General features: G+C 54.2%; 4 protein-coding genes and 1 non-coding gene across 5 annotated transcripts; 4 read left to right on the top strand and 1 right to left on the bottom strand.

Annotated features, from left to right (window-relative positions):
- Positions 1 to 3,783: 3,783 nt before the first annotated feature.
- On the top strand, positions 3,784 to 5,122 carry P170DRAFT_354194 (uncharacterized protein; the record flags this gene model as incomplete). Its single annotated transcript, XM_024844014.1, has 2 exons — positions 3,784 to 4,021; positions 4,359 to 5,122. The coding sequence occupies 2 exons, from the start codon at positions 3,784 to 3,786 to the stop codon at positions 5,120 to 5,122; spliced, it is 1,002 nt and encodes a 333-aa protein (XP_024705363.1).
- A 1,086-nt stretch (positions 5,123 to 6,208) lies between these two features.
- P170DRAFT_354698 (putative nuclear serine protease HtrA2/Nma111) lies at positions 6,209 to 9,414 on the top strand (the record flags this gene model as incomplete). The annotated part of the gene is made up of 3 exons (XM_024844049.1): positions 6,209 to 6,622; positions 6,682 to 9,183; positions 9,241 to 9,414. 3 exons carry the CDS (start codon positions 6,209 to 6,211, stop codon positions 9,412 to 9,414), a joined length of 3,090 nt encoding a protein of 1,029 aa, XP_024705362.1.
- Positions 9,415 to 9,863: 449 nt separating this feature from the next.
- P170DRAFT_t87 lies at positions 9,864 to 9,934 on the top strand. Its single transcript has one exon. It is a non-coding gene; the product is annotated as a tRNA-Gly (tRNA).
- A 431-nt stretch (positions 9,935 to 10,365) lies between these two features.
- P170DRAFT_404784 (uncharacterized protein) lies at positions 10,366 to 14,990 on the bottom strand. Its single transcript, XM_024846548.1, has 5 exons — positions 14,659 to 14,990; positions 14,513 to 14,603; positions 11,626 to 14,451; positions 11,274 to 11,570; positions 10,366 to 11,208 (listed from the first exon to the last, which is right to left on the bottom strand). The coding sequence occupies exons 1-5, from the start codon at positions 14,835 to 14,837 to the stop codon at positions 10,621 to 10,623; spliced, it is 3,981 nt and encodes a 1,326-aa protein (XP_024705361.1). The 5' UTR covers positions 14,838 to 14,990; the 3' UTR covers positions 10,366 to 10,620.
- A 1,190-nt stretch (positions 14,991 to 16,180) lies between these two features.
- Positions 16,181 to 17,653, top strand: P170DRAFT_473633 (uncharacterized protein; the record flags this gene model as incomplete). The annotated part of the gene is made up of 6 exons (XM_024853070.1): positions 16,181 to 16,235; positions 16,476 to 16,592; positions 16,651 to 16,682; positions 16,737 to 16,854; positions 16,918 to 17,114; positions 17,174 to 17,653. The coding sequence occupies 6 exons, from the start codon at positions 16,181 to 16,183 to the stop codon at positions 17,651 to 17,653; spliced, it is 999 nt and encodes a 332-aa protein (XP_024705360.1).
- Between the last annotated feature and the right edge of the window lie 2,999 nt (positions 17,654 to 20,652).

Genomic DNA, 20,652 nt, shown 5'->3' with positions numbered 1-20,652 from the left:
ATACTTCGTTCTATTTGATTGACTGATGGACGAACAACTCAACTATTGCAGCTGTTATCCACATGGCCAGACGTCAAGAGCCGATCACTGACTCGCAAAGTCTAGACTCTCGACCCAAAGGGTTTGACTGAGCTTGAACTGGGGGTTGATCGGGATGGAAAGGATGTGGAGGCAACGAAGTTCCTGCTCTCCATCTATTTTTTATTTTTGTTTTTGTTTTTTTTATGCTAACGATAAATTTATTCCTAGGGATTTTTGCTTCTCGCAGTAGTTTCTGTCTGAAACCTCGCCACAAGCGACAACCCAGTCGCGTCCCATAACACGGAGCCTCCGGAGAAATTACGAATTTTATTGACCCTCTGGGCGCAGTCATGAGTCCGTGGACTTTGATGCTCCGTCGACTCCACCGGTGCGTTTTTTCCAGATGATGAATCACAGCCCGATAATTGATGTCTTTCCGCCAGTTCCACGCAGGAAATCCGGTGGTTGCAGTAGCCGAACAGGGTTTCTCATGCCGCTGATCGTCCAGCGAATGGTCTCCAGGCCACCTGCAGATGGCTCGGTCATACTCGCCCCCCAAGTCCCGGGTCTACTGTCGGTGTTGGTTACCTGGATAATATCCTGTCCGCCGTTAGCGCGGGGCAAATTTAAACCCCTCGTATTGTCTATTTTTGCAGGGATATTTTTCCTTTCTCAACGGCCCCTCTTGACTCTACGGAGTATGCGGTGATGGGAAAAAATCTTGGTGAGAGAGGGGAAGAGAAAAAAAAAAGGAAAGAAAAGAATCACTAGGGGGAAGGATCGAAACTCTAAAAATTCACATATCAGGCTGAGAATAGAAATAATACCGATGGAAATAAAATAAAAAATAAAAAATAATAACAATAGGGAGATTCCCCACCAGCCCTTCCCAAACATGATGTGTCAGCGACGGCCGACGATGTATATGCATCCATGTAGGACGGGATGGAGAACGATGCAATATTGCATCCAACCAATATGACCGATCACCGTGGCTGAGGCTCGGATGCGGTACCCTCGCCGGAGACTGTTTCCGGCATATGAGTGGCTGCTGGGATCCATTCTCTCGGTACGAGTATTGGTTTGTTTCCATGGGTTGGGGGTTGGGTGTTGGGGGTTCGGGGTTGGTTCGTTCGTATCTTCTGGTTTATGTTGATGGGTTGTGGTGGGTTGGCATTTGGATGGTTACTGGTTTGGGGTGCCTGCTTGTCTATCCGTACTAGGACTGGTCTACCTTACTAGGATTGGAGTAGGTGGAAGGAGGGAGAGGTGGGATGTCGGGTGGTTGGTTTATCTACTTAGTCTGGTACCATTTTTGTGCTCTTGCTTAACAAGCGTGGTTATACTACTAGCTTAGTATTGGGTATGTAGGTAAGTAGGTAGATAAGTATGAGCGTAAATATGAAGATAGGTGTAAGTATGAACGTAAACACCCCTTCCACAGATACGGAGTAAACAAAATGAACATAGACTCGCCTTCGATCTAGACTTTCCCTCCTTTCAGTCTATCTCGCCTTCGCGTCTGAGTTACTGTCCCCGAGCTTCATGGCTGGCTGAGCTGAACTGAACTGCAGTGCGTCTGTAGACGTACGGCGTAGGGGTAGGCGTAAGTGTAGATCATCCGATCTTGGTTCGTGTCCTTTGATTGGATAAGGTTGCCTTGTGGCCTTTCTGCACTTCTGTACTTCTGCACTTCTGCACTTCTGCACTACTAAGTCTAGGGCTGGGATGGGGACGGGACTGTCTATCATGACGTAGGTATTCAGGGATTTACGCCAATAGGTAGTTACCTTGGGGGTTTGGGGAGTAGGAGGTAGGTATGTTGGTACTAGGTAGTTATTGTTACTGAGTCGTGTCCTGTCATACCATGCCACGCCATGTCAAAAAACAACATGGTCAAGTCAAGAGCATGTACCTGCCCGACATAGTGACAGACACGCTACAGAGTACATACGGAGTACTCCGTACAAAGGTGGCTAATTAGGCTAACCCCCTACCTACCTAGACACAAGGGAGAAGGTAAGGCAAGGAGTCAGTCCGCCTGTCACGGTCACGGCAAAAACCTAAGTTAACCTCCTCCGTACTTTGCTGCTGGCCATGGCTGCTGACACCGGAAGATAAGCGACATCCCCGTCGCCTCCCGGCTTTGGTTTTAACTCTGACTATTGCGAATAGTTCGGCTGTGGGGGGACTCATGTTCATGTACAGGTAGAAGTAGAAGCAGAAGCAGAAGCAAGTGAGGCATGGATGTATGTATGATGGATGTAGGTTGTAGATCCTGCTGCTAACTGTCTACGGAGTACGGAGTACCTCGGGTCTACTTTATTTTATCGCATAGCTGTAGTCAACTACCTGGTTAGGTACACTATATCCTCATGCTAAGGAGGTTCCCTGTGTTATCGCTAGGGTAGGTAGTAAGGTACGATGGCAAAGAATTACAAGTATCAACACACAAAATAGCACAGCCAGACTTACAGACAGTGGCCAACACCCACAAGCCAAGCCAAGCCCCAACCCCTTAATTATTTCCCAGGCGCAGTCCGACCAAGTCCCACCTCCCAAGTCGGAGCCGGGCGAGCTGCCGACGGGAGATCTGCAAAGTCAATCGAGGCAACTCCTCTAGTCGCCGCCGGAGTTGCCTCGATGACCATTGTAGTTAGTTCATGTATCAGGCGTGGATCCGGGGATCCCTAGTCCCTAGTCCGTAGCCTACGGAGGACGCCGTGGAGTAGGCCCGGCCACCATGACCTCGGATACATGGCGTGGCGGTAGGTGATGTATCTAGTTGCGATTGTGAGCCGTAGAGCGTCGGGGTGGAGCGGGTGGTGGGAGTGGATTCCGCGGGATGGTACTTTTGTTGGTTGTTTTGGTTTGATGGAGATGGATAGACTTGGAGAGAGGAAGAGAGAGAGAGGGAGAGAGGGAAAGAGGGAAAGAGAGGGAGGGAGAGGAAGGGAGAGCTGCCTGGCAGCCTGGCAGCCTGAGGTGTCGACGTCTCGGTCCATCGTCCTCCGTTCTGCCACATCGCTCGAACTGCAGTACAATAACCATGGGTAACTAATAATTTTACCGAGTAGTATCTATGCTATATAGCAGTAGCAGTGATAAATAAGATACTCGACTATAGCATGCTATACTCCGTACATAAACTCCATATTGTACTGTCCTACTCCGTAGCTCCAGACTAAGTCCAGTCCGTCCCACCGCCCAGAGACCGGCTCTTCCGCCCGAGGATCTCTTCCTCCTTCTCTCTCCCACTCCGTCTCTCTCGCGACCTCCTTAATCTCTCGCCATCGGCCTGTCGTTTCCTGGTGGCTCTGGAGCCTCTTGCCTTCCTTCCGCCGCTCTCGCTAGTTTCTCTCGCCGTCTCGCTGGCCTCTTCCGCCGCCCAATCACCGTCGCTCTTTCGCCTCCATTCTTTTACCTTTTTCTGGGCTGTCCCGGGTTACACCTTTTTTTTTCTTTTTCCTGCCTTTTTTTATATACTCCGTGCTTTTATTATAATCGCTCGATCTGATTTGGTTTCTCGCTACATGCTTATCCACTTGGCTCGCCTTCCAGAACATTTCGCTGCGGCCCATTCCTGCCTGCCACTGCCACTCCTCTGCCGTCCGTGCTTGACTAAATTTAAATTATAATCCTCCACGCCGATTGTCATTATTGTCATTATTATTATTCATATTCATATTCCCGTTCATATATTCCTATTCTTCACCGCATCCAGGCCTGGAGGGGAAAAAATCATACCAAAAAATTACCAGGATGGACCCCAACAACCCCGGCTATCCTCTGCATCCGCAACCCCCTTATCCCGTCACTTCGCAGAGTCCACCTGGCCAGCCATTCCCTTACTATCCGAACGCAATGCCCTCCTTTCCTCAGCAGAAGACGCCTGCCCATCTGCCGCACCAACAGCAGCAGCAGCCAGCCCTCGGCCTGCCTCTGCAACCCGGCCCTGGCGGTGCCGTCATGCCCGCCGGCTTTCCCCAACATTCGTCCGGTATGTCAGATCGATCGTCTTCCCTGTCTTTCGTGTTTCGCTTTTTTGCAATTTCTTTTTTTCGGACTCGGCCGACGTTTCGCTTTGGATCTTCCTTGTTTGATGTTTGTTTGTTTCTTTTGTTTTCGGTTCTTTGAACCTGCGTCATGACGCGCACACCTCCTGTCTTATACCCAAAGTCCATGACTGCGCGTTTACATCTTCCTCTCCCCAATCTTCCCTCGGCCCGATTTGATCAGACATGCATATCCGTGGTCGGGATCGGGAAAGAGAGACCCTCTGACGTCGAGTCGCGCCTCAGGGTCGGTGAACAGCCGCTAACGGGATGCGCGAACAGGACCCCACGCCAACTTCTCAGCGCCTCCGTTCGCCCAGCCACCTGTCCCGACCTCCATGGGCCAGTTTCTTCCGCAAACCACCTCCGCTGCCAATCTTCCTCCGACCGCTGCGCAATCCTATTCTCAGAACATGGCTTCCGTGTCGGCGAATAACATGGCCGCCGCACAGCAACAAAGACCCGTCCCGCAACAGCAACAACAACAACAACAACAACAACAAACCCCGTCGCAACCGCCCTCGCAAGCTCCTCAGGGAGCCGCCGCCAGCGCAGCGTCCCCGACCCCCGCCGCGTCGGCACGCGAGAAGGCTCGCGTCGCCGCCCTCCTCGATATCAATTCCATGCTCCTACAAGAAGTAGTCAATCTGCAAGCCGCCGGCAAGGCTGGGGGTCCGCCGACCAGCCAGGGTGGGCCAGACGGCCAGACCAACAACCCGTCGCCCACGTCGGATCAGGCGGCCGACGCGACCAAGGGGCCGGCTCAAAAGCCCAGTCCCGAATACCTCGAGTGCATGCGGCGGTTGCAGGCCAATCTAGCCTACCTGGCGACCGTGGCCGACCGAGCGAAGAAATCCGGCGGCGTAGCTCCGCCCAACCCGGGTATCATGACGCCGCCGCCGCACATGCCGTCCATGAATGACATCTATACCAAGCTCAGCGAACTGTTCCCACACACGGCGCACGGAACGCCGCATCAAAGCCCGCAGCCCTCGCAGGGGAACGGCAAGCCTAGTCCGTCGCCGGCTACGGATTCCGTTGTCTGAACGCAAGAATTCGAGCTCCGGCTGGAGTCAGAGAATTTGCGGTTTCATCCGATGGTGCTTGCAACGGGAGTCTCTTGAAGGAGGCATCTATCGAGGGGTCCATCCTCTACAGAAGAGAATGTTCCCAGACCTCTCGGAGATTCGCTCCTTTCAACACCTACCTTGTGATACCTTTGCACCGTTACGTGTCAAGCTCAGATATGAGTATGAGCATGAAGAGATATGACATCAACCACCCTGAAGGACTATCACTTCCGGAAAGGGAATCCATCTATGATGAGAGCAGGGAAAAGCCGGCGAGGGTACTTGTCCCGGGGTCCTCAGACGGGACCAGGAGGGTGACATGAGCCGAGTCATGAGGGCGATGAAGAGGGAGGGATGGAGGATGACCGGCGTGTAAATGTAAATTATGCAATTAGAGTACCACACCACCTGCAGCGATGTAACCATGTCATCTGTCTCTCTCGATCTTCATAAACCGTGTATTCCTGATTGCCGCCTCAGGCAGGTCATGCGGCCAAGGCGGAGGGAGGGCGACGGTCCAATCAGCGGCCGCCCTCGCCCGACCTCAAAATCGTCGTGATTCTTTTTCTTTTTTCTTCTCTCGTCTTCAATTAATTCTCTGCTGCTCTTCCCACCTCCTCCCCACCTTCTCCTCTTTTCTCGCCGTCTAGACTCTTCGGTGGGGTCTTGTGAATGTCTGGTGTCTGGCTTCCTTGGTGCAGAAGGAGCTTGACCGTCGCTACGACAAACCCTACCACCGCCTCTTCAACTACTTCTTCCGCTGCCGTCGCCGCTTCCTCCCCGATAGCCTCGTCGTCGGTTCTTCCCCCGTCCCCTACCGACACTGCGACGTCTTGTGTGACTCTCCCGCCGTGGTCGCCTGCTGTCTATCGACCCGTCGGATTTTCCGCATTCCCGAATCCCCGTCCGTCGTTGAATCCGCTCGCGAGGAATCCCCGGTGCTTATCGGCCTCCGTCAGCTTCAATCGTCGGACTTCCACCCGATCCCTCTCTTCCCTCGTCTCCTCCATTCGCTCGCGCTCAATTCCGCGTTCGCCTTTATCTTCATCTCTCTCACACACAATGGATCTGAGCGGGGACGCCAGCGCCAAACGCAAGCGCAGCGCCATCGCCGCCTCCGTCGAACGTCCATCCAAACACCTCAAGCCCGAAAACTCGACCCTGACCCCTGGCGACTCGACTCCGGCCAACGGCACCGTCTACGATGTTCAGGATGAGGAGGATGCCAGTCGCGTTCTAGCCATTGGGCCGGCCCAGGCCGATTCGCCCGAATGGCAGGCGACCATCGAGGAGGTCGTCAAGAGCGTGGTATCGATTCACTTCTGTCAGACCTGCTCCTTTGATACGGAGCTGTCGATGAGTAGTCAGGCCACGGGGTTCGTGGTCGATGCTGAGAGAGGGTATATCCTGACCAATCGTCATGTGGTCTGTCCGGGGCCTTTCTGGGGGTATTGTATCTTTGATAATCATGAGGAAGTAGGTTTCTATTCCTGATATTATTTTTGGGCGCCATGTTAATCTTTTTTTTTTTCTAGTGCGACGTTCGTCCCGTCTATCGGGATCCTGTGCACGACTTCGGTCTGCTGAAATTCGACCCCAAAGCCATCAAATACATGAAATTGACGGAGCTGAAACTGCAACCGGACGGCGCTCGCGTAGGTTCGGAGATTCGCGTGGTGGGTAACGACGCCGGTGAAAAACTGAGTATTCTCTCCGGTGTTATCAGTCGACTGGACCGCAACGCCCCCGAATACGGAGACGGCTACAGTGACTTTAACACGAACTATATCCAGGCCGCCGCCGCCGCTAGCGGTGGCAGTTCCGGCAGTCCGGTCGTCAACATCGACGGCAACGCGATTGCCCTGCAGGCTGGTGGCCGTGCGGACGGTGCTGCAACCGACTACTTCCTGCCGCTGGATCGACCGCGGCGCGCGCTGGAATGCATCCGCCGCGGCGAGCCGGTCACGCGTGGCACCATCCAGACCCAGTGGATCCTGAAGCCGTTCGACGAGTGTCGCCGTCTGGGCCTGACCTCGGAGTGGGAGGCGGCCGTCCGCAAGGCGGCGCCGACGGAGACGAGCATGCTGGTGGCCGAGATCATCCTGCCCGAGGGACCCGCCGACGGCAAGCTCGAGGAGGGCGACGTCCTGCTGCAGGTAAACGGGGAGCTGCTGACCCAGTTCATCCGGTTGGACGACATCCTGGATACCAGCGTCGGGCAGTCGGTGCGTTTGCTGGTGCAGCGAGGCGGTCAGAATGTGGAGCTCGAGTGCCAGGTTGGCGACCTGCATGCGATCACGCCCGACCGCTTCGTCACGGTGGCCGGCGGCACGTTCCACAACCTGTCCTACCAGCAATCGCGACTCTACGCCATCGCCACGCGCGGCGTGTACGTCTGCGAGGCCGCCGGCTCCTTCAAGCTGGAGAACACCCTGTCGGGATGGCTGATCGACTCCGTCGACAAGCGGCGCACGCGCAACCTGGACGAGTTCGTCGAGGTGATGAAGACCATCCCCGACCGCTCGCGCGTGGTCATCTCCTACCGTCACATCCGCGATCTGCACACTCGCGGCACCAGCATCGTGTACATCGACCGCCACTGGCACCCGAAGATGCGGCTGGCGGTGCGCAACGACGAGTCCGGTCTCTGGGACTTCTCCGATCTGGCCGACCCCCTCCCCGCACTGCCCCCCGTGCCGCGCAAGGCCGACTTCATCCAGCTCGACGGCGTGAGCCAACCGGCGGCCGCCGAGATCGTGCGCAGCTTCGTGCGCGTGTCGTGCACGATGCCCCTGAAGCTGGACGGGTACCCGCAGGCCAAGAAGACCGGCTTCGGGCTGGTCATCGACGCCGACAAGGGCCTGGTGGTGGTGTCGCGTGCCATCGTGCCCTACGACCTCTGCGACATCAACATCACCGTGGCCGACTCGATCATCGTCAACGCCAAGGTGGTCTTCCTGCACCCGCTGCAGAACTACTCCATCGTGCAGTATGACCCGAGCCTGGTGCAGGCGCCCATCCAGAGCGCTAAGCTGAGCACGGAGTACATCAAGCAGGGGCAGGACACCATCTTCGTCGGATTCAACCAGAACTTCCGCATCGTCGTGGCCAAGACGGCCGTCACCGATATCACCACCGTCTCGATCCCCGCCAACGCCTCGGCGCCGCGATACCGCGCCATCAACCTGGACGCCATCACGGTCGACACGGGTCTCAGCGGGCAGTGCTCCAACGGCGTCTTGATCGGCGAAGACGGCGTCGTGCAGGCGCTCTGGCTGAACTACCTCGGCGAGCGCACGCCCACGTCGCACAAGGATGTGGAATATCATCTGGGCTTCGCGACGCCGTCGCTGCTGCCGGTGACCTCGAAGATCCAGCAGGGCGAGATGCCGAAGCTGCGCATCCTAAACATGGAAAGCTACGTGGTGCAGATGAGCCAGGCGCGCATCATGGGCGTGTCGGAGGAGTGGATCCAGAAGGTGACGCAGGCCAACCCGTCGCGGCATCAGCTCTTCATGGTGCGCAAGGTCGACTGTCCGCCAGCCGGGTTCGCCTCGGCGTCCACCGATTCCTTCCAGGAGGGCGATGTCATTCTCACCCTGGACGGCAAGCTGATCACGCGCGTGTCGGAACTGGACATCATGTATGACAAGGAGGTGCTGGAGGCTCTGATCGTGCGCAACGGTCAGGAGATGCTCATCCATGTGCCGACGGTGCCCACCGAGGATCTGGAAACGGATCGCGCGGTGGTCTTCTGCGGTGCCGTGCTGCAGAAGCCGCATCACGCCGTGCGACAGCAGATTTCCAAACTGCACAGCGAGGTCTACGTGAGCGCCCGGAGTCGTGGCTCTCCTTCTTACCAATACGGCCTCTCGCCGACCAACTTCATCACCGCCGTCAACGGCGTTCCCACGCCCAACCTCGATCGCTTCGTCAAAGAGGTCCAAAAGATCCCGGATAACACGTACTTCCGCCTACGCGCCGTCACCTTTGACAACGTGCCGTGGGTGGTGACCATGAAGAAGAACGATCATTACGTGAGTCTTCCATCTTCAGTGCGATTCCCTTTCTTATGTCTAACCACTATCATTTAGTTCCCCATGTCCCAATACATCAAAGACCCGTCGCACCCCGCCGGCTGGCGCACCGTTTCTCACGCCCAAGACAAATATAAAGATGGAATCGAACCCGACGTGGCGAATCTGAACCCGGACGCTATGGACCAGGGCTTCGACGAGATTAGCGATATAGAACCCGACACGGAGTGAACTTTCAGACCTAGGGCTGTATGATAGAAGACTTGCAGACATGGCCCATGTAGTAGGGCGCGAAAGCAAAAAAAAGATGTTATCGAAGTGGTGGATTTGTACATACATACATATATTTACATGCATAGGCCATACACAGTACACGCTTTTGTGTCATGAAAAGAAGGATAGTCGGGAGGATGGCATGGGATAAGGGAAAAATTATTTTTTTTAATGTCAACTTTTACTTTCTAGTTCTTTTTATTCTTTCTATTTTCTATAGACTACGGGGTCTCTTTAATATAAATAGATATAGATATAGAGTAAAGTTCTGTATAAATATGTTAGGTAGGGATGAGAATACTTATTCTCTACGGATAGTTAACTACTCGATAGAAAATATCCCTGTGTTTGAAATTTCGATTTTTCTGAGATATAAATACAAAACTAGAAACAAGTAATATGAACCAGCATCATTGGTCTAGTGGTAGAATTCGTCGTTGCCATCGACGAGGCCCGTGTTCGATTCACGGATGATGCATTCTTTTTGTTTTTGTCCCCCCTATCCTTACAAACCCCCTGCGTCTTTTGACCGTTGTTTGCGTGTAGATTAGCTGGCTATAGGGTCTATGTTGCTCTGGAAAGAGTCTGTTTTGTCTCATGTGTTTGTTGTGTTCTGTTTTTAAATGTTTTTGGTACGGGGATTGCTTTGGTTGTTGTTGGGTTCGGATATATATCTCGGCTATGTCTCCATAGGTTGAATTCTGGGTTGGACTGAACTCTTACTGAGGGATGATTGGGACCTATTTTCAGCAGTAAATAGAAAATATTGTCTCTGTCGTATTTACATCCACCCCATGTATCTAATGCACCGACCAGAAAGGAAGCCAGACATCTAACAAGTAGTCAATCCTACTCCGTACTTACCTACTACTTACTACAGCCCTCCCACCCTCAGCAAGACAAGACCTTGTTAAAAGAGCCATTCATCATTGATCAAACCTAAGCTCTATGGGAATAAAACAACCGCACAAAAACAGAAACCTAAACCACCAGAACCCCCTGGATGATACGATACGATACATCATGATTAGAATGAACTCGCAAAAAAATAGAAAACACCACCATGCCATGAAGGTTGAGCCCAGAAGAAATAGAACCAGTGAGATAAATAGTCAAAAGTCCAAGTGGTAAGAAAGAAAATGGAAAGTAAAAAAAAGGAGGGAATTAATTGCCAAAGGTCCACCCGCCATTCAAGCGCAAACGTTGTCGCTCGGCCAGATCGCGACGGATCTCCTCCTGCGTCAATGCGTCGGTGCCGGCCCAGTTCGCACTGCTGGTTCGCTCGCGGAATTTCTTGATCTTCTTGTCGGCCTTGAAGGTGTCCTCGAGCGAGAAGGGAGCGATGGGCCCGAAGATGGAGTCCACCTCCATTCCCTCCTGCTGGCGGAGAAGGCTCTCGAGCTCCTTGGGCTGAGCCCATTTCGGCACGGGGAGCATCTCGGCCTCCGAGTCTTCGTCTTCGCTGTCGGTGGCGATCTCGGGGAGATGGATGTTCTCGCCGCTGGGGTACTTGGGCGACGGCTTGGCCGGGGCCTTCTGCGATGAGCTGGCACCAGGAGTCTTGTGCGGCGCGGACTGTTGAGCGGGTTGGGCGTTCGAGGGCTCCGCGAACGGAATCTTGCCGGTCGTGTATTTGGCCATGTCCATGGGGTGAGCAGGCCTCTGAGGCTGAGCAGTCTTGAAGATCGACGATCCAGCCTGGTGTGACATGGAGGGTTTACCGTGACTGAAGATAGAAGGCTTTGTAGGATCCTAGAAGTTGCATTAGCACGTTGTGTCCCACGCCGATAAGCCATTTGATAGAATAGGAAACTCACTTTTCGGATGTTGGATTCCTTCCGGATATTCGACTGACGAATAGGCGGCGCCATCGTAGGTCGCATAACGGGGTTGTGTTCGTCTTCCGTTCTTCTCCGCTTGGTCTCGCCGGAAGGCTGGATGGTGCTGGTCTTCGTTGCAGCCGGGCGATGGCTCGCCTCCTCGTCCAACCCGCGCTTTGGTGGTTTGGCCGGGTTAGGTTGAGGGGGGTTTATCGAACGACCAAAAGGCTGAATAGATCCAAGTCTGGACGCAGGCCGACCGGGCTGTGCGGACTGAGGCGCCGTCGATGGTGCCTGTCGGGTTTTTCGTCAATATGGGTCTCGAACATGTGCTGAGAATATAACTTACCGTGTCACTAGGCTGCTGACTCCCCTGTCTCTCCAATCGCCGGGCATTCTCCAGTCTTCGCTTTTCAATTGCCTGCATCTGAGCGGCCTTCTTAGGGTCCTCAGCGGCAAGTCGCTCCCGCCGTTCATTCTCGGCACGACTTCGCATCTCCTGACGACGCGCCTCTTCTTGCTGCTGAGCAGCCCGTCGGCGCTCCAACTCACGCCTCTGTTCTTCCTTGCGACGTGCCTCGCGCTCCTCTTGCTCCCTCTTCCTCTCACTTGCGAGCTGGACTTTCCGTTGCGACTGGGTGGACGCTGTGCTCTTGAAACTGCTGTTCGAGGACGCAGTGTGCAAGGAAGTGTTACTGGCCTTCTTCTTGAGACCGGGTTGCTTAGAAGTCGAAGCTGGCGTGGGCGCAGGAAGGTTCGATTCGGTCACGCTGGACGCCATCGGGATCTGTCGAGAAAGAGCACTACCCACTCGGATAGACACGGGCTGAGGTTTGGGCTTCTGCAGCGTTTCCCGGTTGGGCTTGACAGGTCGGCGCTCAGGATTCTGCTTGGATGCCTGGGAAGTAGCTTCCGGTTCCCTCGACGTATGCCTTTGCATCTGAGGGATCCGCTGAGGGGTTGGGGCCGTGATGGAGGTCGAATTCTGAGCAGCACGGGCCTCCTGTTCTGCAGCAGCTTTCTCCTGCGCGGCCTTCTCCTGCGCGGCCTTCTCCTGCGCGGCCTTCTCTTGTGCAGCCTTCTCCTGGGCAGCCTTTAGTTGAGCCGCCCGCTGCTTCTCTTCTCTGGCCTTCTCGGCTCGTTCTTCCTCTTCCTCCTCCTCGCGCTTTCTATCCTCCAACTCCTTCTGCTTGCGCTTCTGCTCCGTCGAGCTCCGAGTTCTGCGGCCCTCGGGTCGTGGACTCGAAGGCTGAGCAGACAGTTGCTTCTTACTGGCGGCATCCGTGTTGGCGCGCTCACGAGGCTGAGGAGCAACGCTGGGCGGCTCGCTGGGAGAAGAGGCCTCAACTCTGGCGGCTGCAGAAACACCTCCGGCGTTCGAGAAAAGGCCCCTCGCAGATCTAACGATGGACTGTAGTCGGGACTTGGAAGCGCTGATCGGACCATCCTGATGACGCGAGGGAGAGCCGACTGGCGTAGTAGACCGTTGAGAGTCGTTGTAGGAAAAGGATCCGTTTCGCTTGTGGAAGGAGCGGTGCGGCGATGCATAGACCGGCGTGGAGGATTTTTCGCGGGCTTCTTCGGAAGATTGCTTTGCGCTGGCCCTAGATTTCTCTCCATCATTCGTGCTGTCGATGCGGAAAATGGAAGCGTTATCTTTCTTCGAGCTGCGATCCGTTTCGGTAGCCGGAGAGGGTTTCTTCTCTCCAAGATCCTTTGTCTGGGTTTTGGGCATGGTCTTGTAAGGCGAGCTGAAGGGCTTGATCCAATCGTCGTCGACCGCCATAGGCTCCGGCGCCGGCGTCTCCTCGTGGGACTTGCGACTGTTCTCCTCCGGCTTGCTCTCCGGCTTCGCTGATGGAAGTTCGGGATATGACACTTGCGTCGTAGGAGCCAAACTGGGGGCCGAGGGAATGGATTTCGTGGGTCGCGACGGCTGAAGCTTTCCGAGCATGCTGATTTTCTCATGAAGCCGCTGGGTGGAAGATTTGGTGTGTAGTTTGCTGGCCCGGGTCTCCGCATCCTGGTCATCATCACGAACAGTCTCTTTGTTCTTATCAACGTCCATTTTATCATTTAGCGATGCATTGTCATCAGCAGCTGCCTGGGTCATCCTGTGGCCACCCGTCTGCCTGCCAAGATAGTTAGAACCACCGATACCACCGAGTTTGGAAGTATCGATGTGGCTGGTGCGAGAAAGCCTTGAGCCTCCCAGACTTCTCTTCATCAGCGGTTCGCGGGCAGGGAGCGATGCGAATGACAAGCTGCTCTTGCGGATCGGGGGGCGCTCCGGTGTCGAACCATCCGAAGGGGATCCGATGTCGTCGAGGTTATCGTCAAGAGCCATCTCATCCTTCTCATCATCATTCTCTTCGTCTTCTTGGTTCTCTTCTTCATTTTGCTCATGCTGAGGCTCGGAAGAAGGCTCCACGGGGGCTTCCATAGGGGCTTTCACGGGCGACGACTTGGCAGGTGTTTGCGCTGCGTGATCTTCGGGTTTCAATTCCGGCTCCGGTTCCTGCTCGTCGACATGTTCTTCATCGACTTTCTGTTGCTCCTCTTCATGCGCCGTCTCCGGTTCTGGGGCAGGTTCGTGCGCGGGTTCCGGTTCCTTTATCGGCTCGGACGTCTTTTGTTGCACTGGGCTAGAATTTTCGGTCGGTTCCGCTTCTTGATTCTTCGGCGGGGATTCGGGAGAAGGCTCGTCGCTGGGCTTCTTCGGGGATGGCTCGGGTTGAACGGGCTCGACCGTTTCATCACGCTCCTCTTGCGCCGAATGGAATGAGCCTCCCGTTGTGCGACGGGCAGGGGACGAACGGTGCTCCTGTGTATTTGCCGGAGTTGGCTCCTTCTCAAAAGGCTGTGTTGACGTCTGAGACTCAGGCTGCACCTGGGTCAAGACCATATCGTCGTCGTCTTCCTCTTCTTCCTCCTCGTCATCTTGCATGCCATGATAGCCCGAGTCGGTGTTGTATTTGGGGAAAGAGTTGAGATTTTTGCTCAGGTCGGGGTACTCGGGATGCGACGCAGTCTCGGTGCTGTTTTTGGCCTTGGTTGGACTAGGGGCTAAAGTAGGAGGGGCAATGGCCTTTGTAGGCGATCGATGAGCTGCCGGGCTAGCATTGAACTTGTTCTCGACGCGCTTGTGGGAGGAAGAAAAGACTTCACTCAACGGCTACACCAGGGGGTCAGTAAACAGAAGCCAAAGGGCCTCAGAAGGGAAGCGGGGTGCGTACCAGTCGAGGTTCGTTTGCGTCTCGCTTACGGGCAGTGCGAGGCGTTTTGCCCCTGAGCTTGCCAGGCGTCTTAAACGCTTCTGTGAAATTGCTATGCGGGTGTCAGCGCGGGCAACGATGTAGGGGATATGTCGGTCGCAACGGACAATTGATTGTTGGAAAAGATCTCGGACATATGTTCGTTCAACCAATCCATTTCATGGCGCACTGGGTATTCAACTTCTTCCATCTCCTGATCCACCAGCTGCGTCACGTTCTCTTTTTCGGTCGAGATCCATGCGGCAGAGCCCACCGGCTTCTGCGCCCTCGCGCCGGCAGCGGCCATGGCGATGTAAACAAAGGCGATCCGACGGGATACACGGCGCAGAAATACGGATGGAGTCTGAAAAAAAGGCCCACGGGCGAGAGAAGCCCCAGTGTTAAATGTCGACGAAAGTACACGGGGGCATGCAACGGGGCGAGTGGACGGCGGGGGAGGGCGTGGGTTGAGTCTGTCGGTCGGTCGGCGGGAAGTTCGTCGCTTTCGAGGCATCAAAACAGAAACGCGTGACGACGCACGTGACCATTGCATCATGGGTGCCCCAGGCATCCACGGAGTATACAAATAGTCTATGCCTCTTGATCTACGCGGCCATTCAGATCTACTCGACAGCATGACTGGCCCCCGATAACGCTCTCCGCAACGGCCCCCGACGATCCATGGAAAAAAGCCGTGTTCCATTCCGGATAAACCATGGGCAATGGACGAAACGTCGTGATCGTGATGTCACCCTATAGTACTACGAACCACAAACCACGGTCAAGGAAACGGTCAGACCCGAATGAATGGATAAGGAGTCAAGGACAGTAGAATGCCAGGGGTTGTGTGGTATTCGTTGTCCTGGGTAGATGGCACTAAATATTCTCCCATCTGCTCCCCACTGGGAGAGACAAGACAGGAGTACGGGGTATATGTAGCTACTTCAGCTTCAATCAGCAAAACAACCCCCGAATCTAGCGGTAGGGAGGACGAGCCAACGAGCGTCTTTCAACCGATTCTTCTGCTGGAAAACCCCCTTGCATGCGCCAGCCTACGCAGCCGATCTGTGCGAAGACCCATTCGGTGGCATTGTCTCGTCTCTCGTCTCTTTCCATCTCCACCTCCCAGAGGTCGTGTTATCACATGCCGACCGGCCTAGATCCCTGCTCAAGTCGAACAAGAAGTCGCAGCGACTTGAGGGGCAGTCGAGTGGATGAACGCGGGAGACTCGGATCTGGCGATGTAAAAACAAAAAGATTCGCTTGATTTGATAGACCGAAAGTCAGATCCGTGGAATTTCAAACCGAATGGGAATCGACAGGCGGTGATTCGGCGAGTGGAGAGAGCAAGTCGGAGTGGCAGGCGTCCGGGAAGCACACGACGGTTGTCTCGCTTGTCAATTGCATCACCCTCTTCTTCTTCCCTTCTCCTATCTTTCTCTCTCCGCCCATCCCTCACGTCGTCCCCCTCCGACACGTTGGTCCTTTTCTCTTCTTGTAATTCTCTTTTTCAATTCTTCCATTCGTTCTCTCACTTACCTTGTACTTATTTAACCTCCCCCTGGGCTTCCCGTGGAACGCCAGCTTCTCCATTTGTTTTTCCGCATCTTCAAATTTCCCAACACCTTTTGATCCACACAATCTTCCGATATGGCCGATCTGTCGAAGCCTGGCTATGTGGCCTATCCCGAAACGAACGGGAGCGGTAAGGTATGTGTGAACTCAGGAGATGCCTGGAATGTGGCTTAGGGAGACACCGGATACTGACCGCGTTGCGTTATCACCAGTTCTTCCTCGCTTTCTTCACAGGGCCCGCCAAATGTTACACCGACCCAGCTGATTCCCCTCCTTCGTGATCGAGCGTTCAAGATGCCATCACCAAGGGTATCCCGTTTTTTCACCTCTCCACTCCTATGGCGATAAATCTGACTGGTGATCTCTTCAGGACCCGTCGTTGATAACATCAAGTCCGAAGCTGCTCGTACCGAACAGGAATTCCGCGCATTGAGGAACACTCGGTCGACAACTCCGGTCACCACTGCGACCGGCCAACCCCTGACTCGTATGTAGTCGAACGCACGAGACTTCCGACTTGATCGATTATACTCATGATCTTCCAGACTACCACTCCCTGCTGTATAGCCTTCTGAGCGTGAGTCTTCGCAAGCTCCGACTTTCAAAAGCCGCGACTCTAACAAAACTTTAGTGGGAACAACCCCGAGCCACCGCCGCTTCGTATGCGACCGTCGTCACCTTCATCCTGGCCGCCCGTTACTTGCCTCTCCTCCGCTGGGTTTTCAAATTCTCTTACGTGGCTCTGGGGTGTAAGTCGATCAACTCCGCCGCCGTGATGATCGCGCCATGTTTGCTGACCTGAGTTCATCCAGTCACCGCTGCTGCGGAAATCGGCGGCCGAATTCTGTTTTCGCAAGGCCTTGTCAAGAACTTCCGCCCTCGCAAATACTATACTGTTCCCAAGGAGACTCTTGAATCGGTGATGGAAGATATCGAACAGCTTCTTGACTTTGTCTTGCTCGAGTTCCAGCGCATCCTGTTTGCCGAAAACATTGTCCACACCGTTGCTGTATGTTTCGAACCAAAAGCGATCTTGTCGGAAAATTGGTTATCTAACAATCGGTCTAGGCTTTCTTTGCCGCCTTCTCTGCCTACTGGCTGATCAGGTTCTTGCCGTTCTGGGGACTCTCCCTCCTTGCTGCTACGATCGCCTACTTTGGTCCTCTGGTCTATATGGACAACCGTGAGGTTATCGACGCGCAGATCGAACACGTCCAGGGCATCGTGGAGTCTCAGGCCCATCAACTGAAGGATCTCGCCGAGGAGCGCGCTGCCCGCACATCGGGAGTCATCCAACAGTATCTCAACGATTACAGCGCCAAGGCACAGGGGCTTCTTCCAGGCCAGCGTCGCTCTGCGTCACCCGAGGTCGCCAAGGTTGCGCCTACTCCCACTCCCGTTATCAAGAAGGAGCCCGAGCCCGAACCCGCTTTCACCTCTTCCGACTTCCCCGAGGCCCCCAAGACCGAGCCAGTGGCGGAATCCATCGAGCAGCCCCCTCAGGAGCAGCCCCCTCAGTACGAGGAGAAGGAACCTCTTCTGGCGTAAAGGAGGCGCCCTTGTCGATCCGTCGCGTCCCAAAACTATGGCCCTGTCCAACCATATGATTACTTTTGATAGGTAAACGATGACGTCGAGGCAGCTGTGGATACGCGGAATTTGTAATTAGGAAACGCAGAGGATGTTGTGTGAAGGTGGCTCTAACCGGGGGATTTGTGGCAAGGAGATGGATAATTTGGTGTGTACGATGACGAGATGGTATGATGTCTCCCGAGGACTTTCTACTTTTCTTCCTTTTTATCCCTCAATGCTTGTCCCGTCGAAGATATCCGTAGTTTGTATCTACTTTATATTCTTCCCCCAGGGCCTTCATCTCACATCTGCCACCTGCATTTCTCTTCAGCTTTGCGTGTGCCGGGAACTTGGTGCGAAATGCATCTCTTGTCGCACCACGACCTCGGACCACACCGCAGGACCAAGAAGCGAGAAGAAGCAGAATGCAGCTAAGGACTTGGGAGCTAGTTCTGAGTGACGTGACTTGTTTGGCCTTCCAGGGAACGGGCACGTCCTGTGCGAGTCACCAGTTGCATAGTCATTACGAGTTTGTGCACTTTGCGGAGGGACCGTGCCAGACCTCTCCCATGGTCTTTTGGTTCGACATTCTTTCTCCTTCTCTCCCTCTCTCTTCTATTTCTGGCTCCGCTTCCTTTGCCGAAGATTTGGTCACCGCGCCATTCGGCATTTAGTCGGGTATTGGCGTTACCCCTGTCATCCACCGTGCGTGGGAACAGCCATGCTGCGACGGGATTCGACCCAGGGCTTTACCAGACCCACGGTAGAGCCAAATCCGCGAGCATGGGGGAGTTACAAATCCCTCGGATCTCAGCTGGGCGTCGGCGGGAAAAGGGCTTCCTGCCTACCCCAGATCGAGAGCCGGTCACACAGAGGTGGCTAGACTGTTTTATGATGCCGTTGTGCACAAGGGTCATCCCGCGCCAAAAGGCAGACGGGGAACGCATCCGCGCAACGGGAGTGCAGATCAAGACGAATCGTTTAATTAGCAGGGGCTGTCGGGACGGCGGATGGTCGTGCCCCTGACGCAGAGACCAGCGGGACTCTGCTTCCGGAGACTCGGCAGAGAGTCCGGGTTCTAGTCCGACGGAGTGGTCGAGATGTAGACTTGGGGATTGTGCTCCAGGTCTGTTTCCTTTGCATAGGTAACTGCCTAGCGGTCCCTATCTATCTCCATACCTAGGCACAGAGTGTGTAGTTCGTATAGTTCGTAAACCATCCAGAATGGCGTTCATTGGCTGGGGGCTGCTGACGAAGACACGGAGGTGTTTGTCTGGTTTGCACGGCTTCAGTCCATTGTTTGTCTCCTCTTCCTCTTCTTCTCTCTTTCCCTTCTGTCAACAACAGCCAACGAAGACCCCATGAGAGCTCCATCTCTTGCATCCTGTCGGATCATTCCCCGTCCACTGCTGACCGCTCCTGAAGCCATCCGGAGCAAATCGAACGTGATAATAACTCCCTTGCAAGCTGAGCAAGCCGCCAGCCTCTGTCGTTTCCCACATCTCTCTTCTCTCCACTCTACCGATTGTAAGACGACTCAATTTGAAATTCAAGCGGTCGGGATTGCTTCAGACATGATTCTGCCAAGATGTCCTCAACCCAAACCATTCGTATGTCTCGGATGTTGGGTTTCCCTGCCGTTTTCTAGATCTTCCATCCAGTCTCGACCCGGACACGCCTGATTGGCAAAGACCGTCGGGATTTCTCCTGTTTTATTTTCTCCTTTTTCTCTCTCTTTCAATCTGGGTGGTAATCAAGCTTTTCTTCTCTGTTGGCGGACTTTCTGGCTCTGGCTAGGATGTGGTGTATTCTGCTCTTGTGCAGGCATTCTGGCCAAGGTAAGCTGCATCTCTAAGGAAGCCTAGACCTCGCCCTTTACCTCCTGGTCTTTGCAACCGGGCTTTTTATTTTTAGTTTTCATTTTTCTCGCTCCTGTCTCTTTCAGAAACCGCCACAAGGCAGACTCATCAGTCAAATTTGGACAATCTGGACCAGACAAATCGGCCGGAAGTGACAACGCCACCGGTGAGTGGGAACGTGCAGAGAAGCATGCGTGGAAGTTTCCTTGGATGGCTTTGACTATGAGCGTCTTCTTGCAAGATCTATGTCCACACCCATTCGAATACCAGAAGGTTCGCTTTATGACCTGTTCCAATGCCGACCAGGGCTGAGCAACCCAAGGGAAGAACGGGTGTTACTTGCACCCAGGGAAGTGAGGCTTGAATCCAACTGAACGGAGGTTCCTCATGGACGTTGCGGCGTCGCCTGACAAAGAGAGGGGCAGAGGACATGACTGCGCCCATGCTTCTTCCGAAGCTCGAAATGTAACGTCCAGTATCGAGCTTAGGGTTCCCGGGCAGTCGCCTGCTCACCGACACTAGATTCCTAGATCATGTCTCTGGACCGATGGCTGATACCCAATCTATTATTATTTTTTTCCCTGGAAAGTTTCATGACAAATCAAATGTTTCTCTGGTCCTTTCCTTTGCGGTAAAAGATTCCGCTGGAATTTTAAATGGTGGGTTTGCAGGACAGGTAGGCAGTGAAGAAACAAAACAAAGACGAAAGCCTGGTCCAACGACCAGTAAGAGCTGCGTCAGTGGGACTCATTGGTTGGAAGCAGCAGCAGCAGCAGGATTCCTGTCCTACAAGCAGAGAAAAAGTGTCATGCAGCTTTCCGAAATCTGTCTGAGACCTTCCCTAATACCCGCCTCGTCGAGCGAAGCCACTGGCAGACCGTCCTTTCATTGGTCATTCGTTCCCTGAAGATCAATTCTTCCGATTTCTTCAGCGACGGATTATTCTTGATGTCGAGGTCATCAGCATGGGTAGGCTGATATTGATTCCCGCTGACAGGGAAGGGTTCTCCCTCTCCGAAAAGTCGGCAACGGAATCAGTCGAGACCGACACAGGAATCATCGCGATACAAAGTATCTGTGGATACCCTTGAAGGTTCCATGGTTTCGTCTTCCCCT

The sequence above is a fragment of the Aspergillus steynii genome (genome assembly GCF_002849105.1).
Source record: "Aspergillus steynii IBT 23096 chromosome Unknown P170scaffold_3, whole genome shotgun sequence".
Classification (NCBI taxonomy): domain Eukaryota; kingdom Fungi; phylum Ascomycota; class Eurotiomycetes; order Eurotiales; family Aspergillaceae; genus Aspergillus; species Aspergillus steynii.
This window is presented reverse-complemented; position numbering and strand designations above follow the sequence as displayed.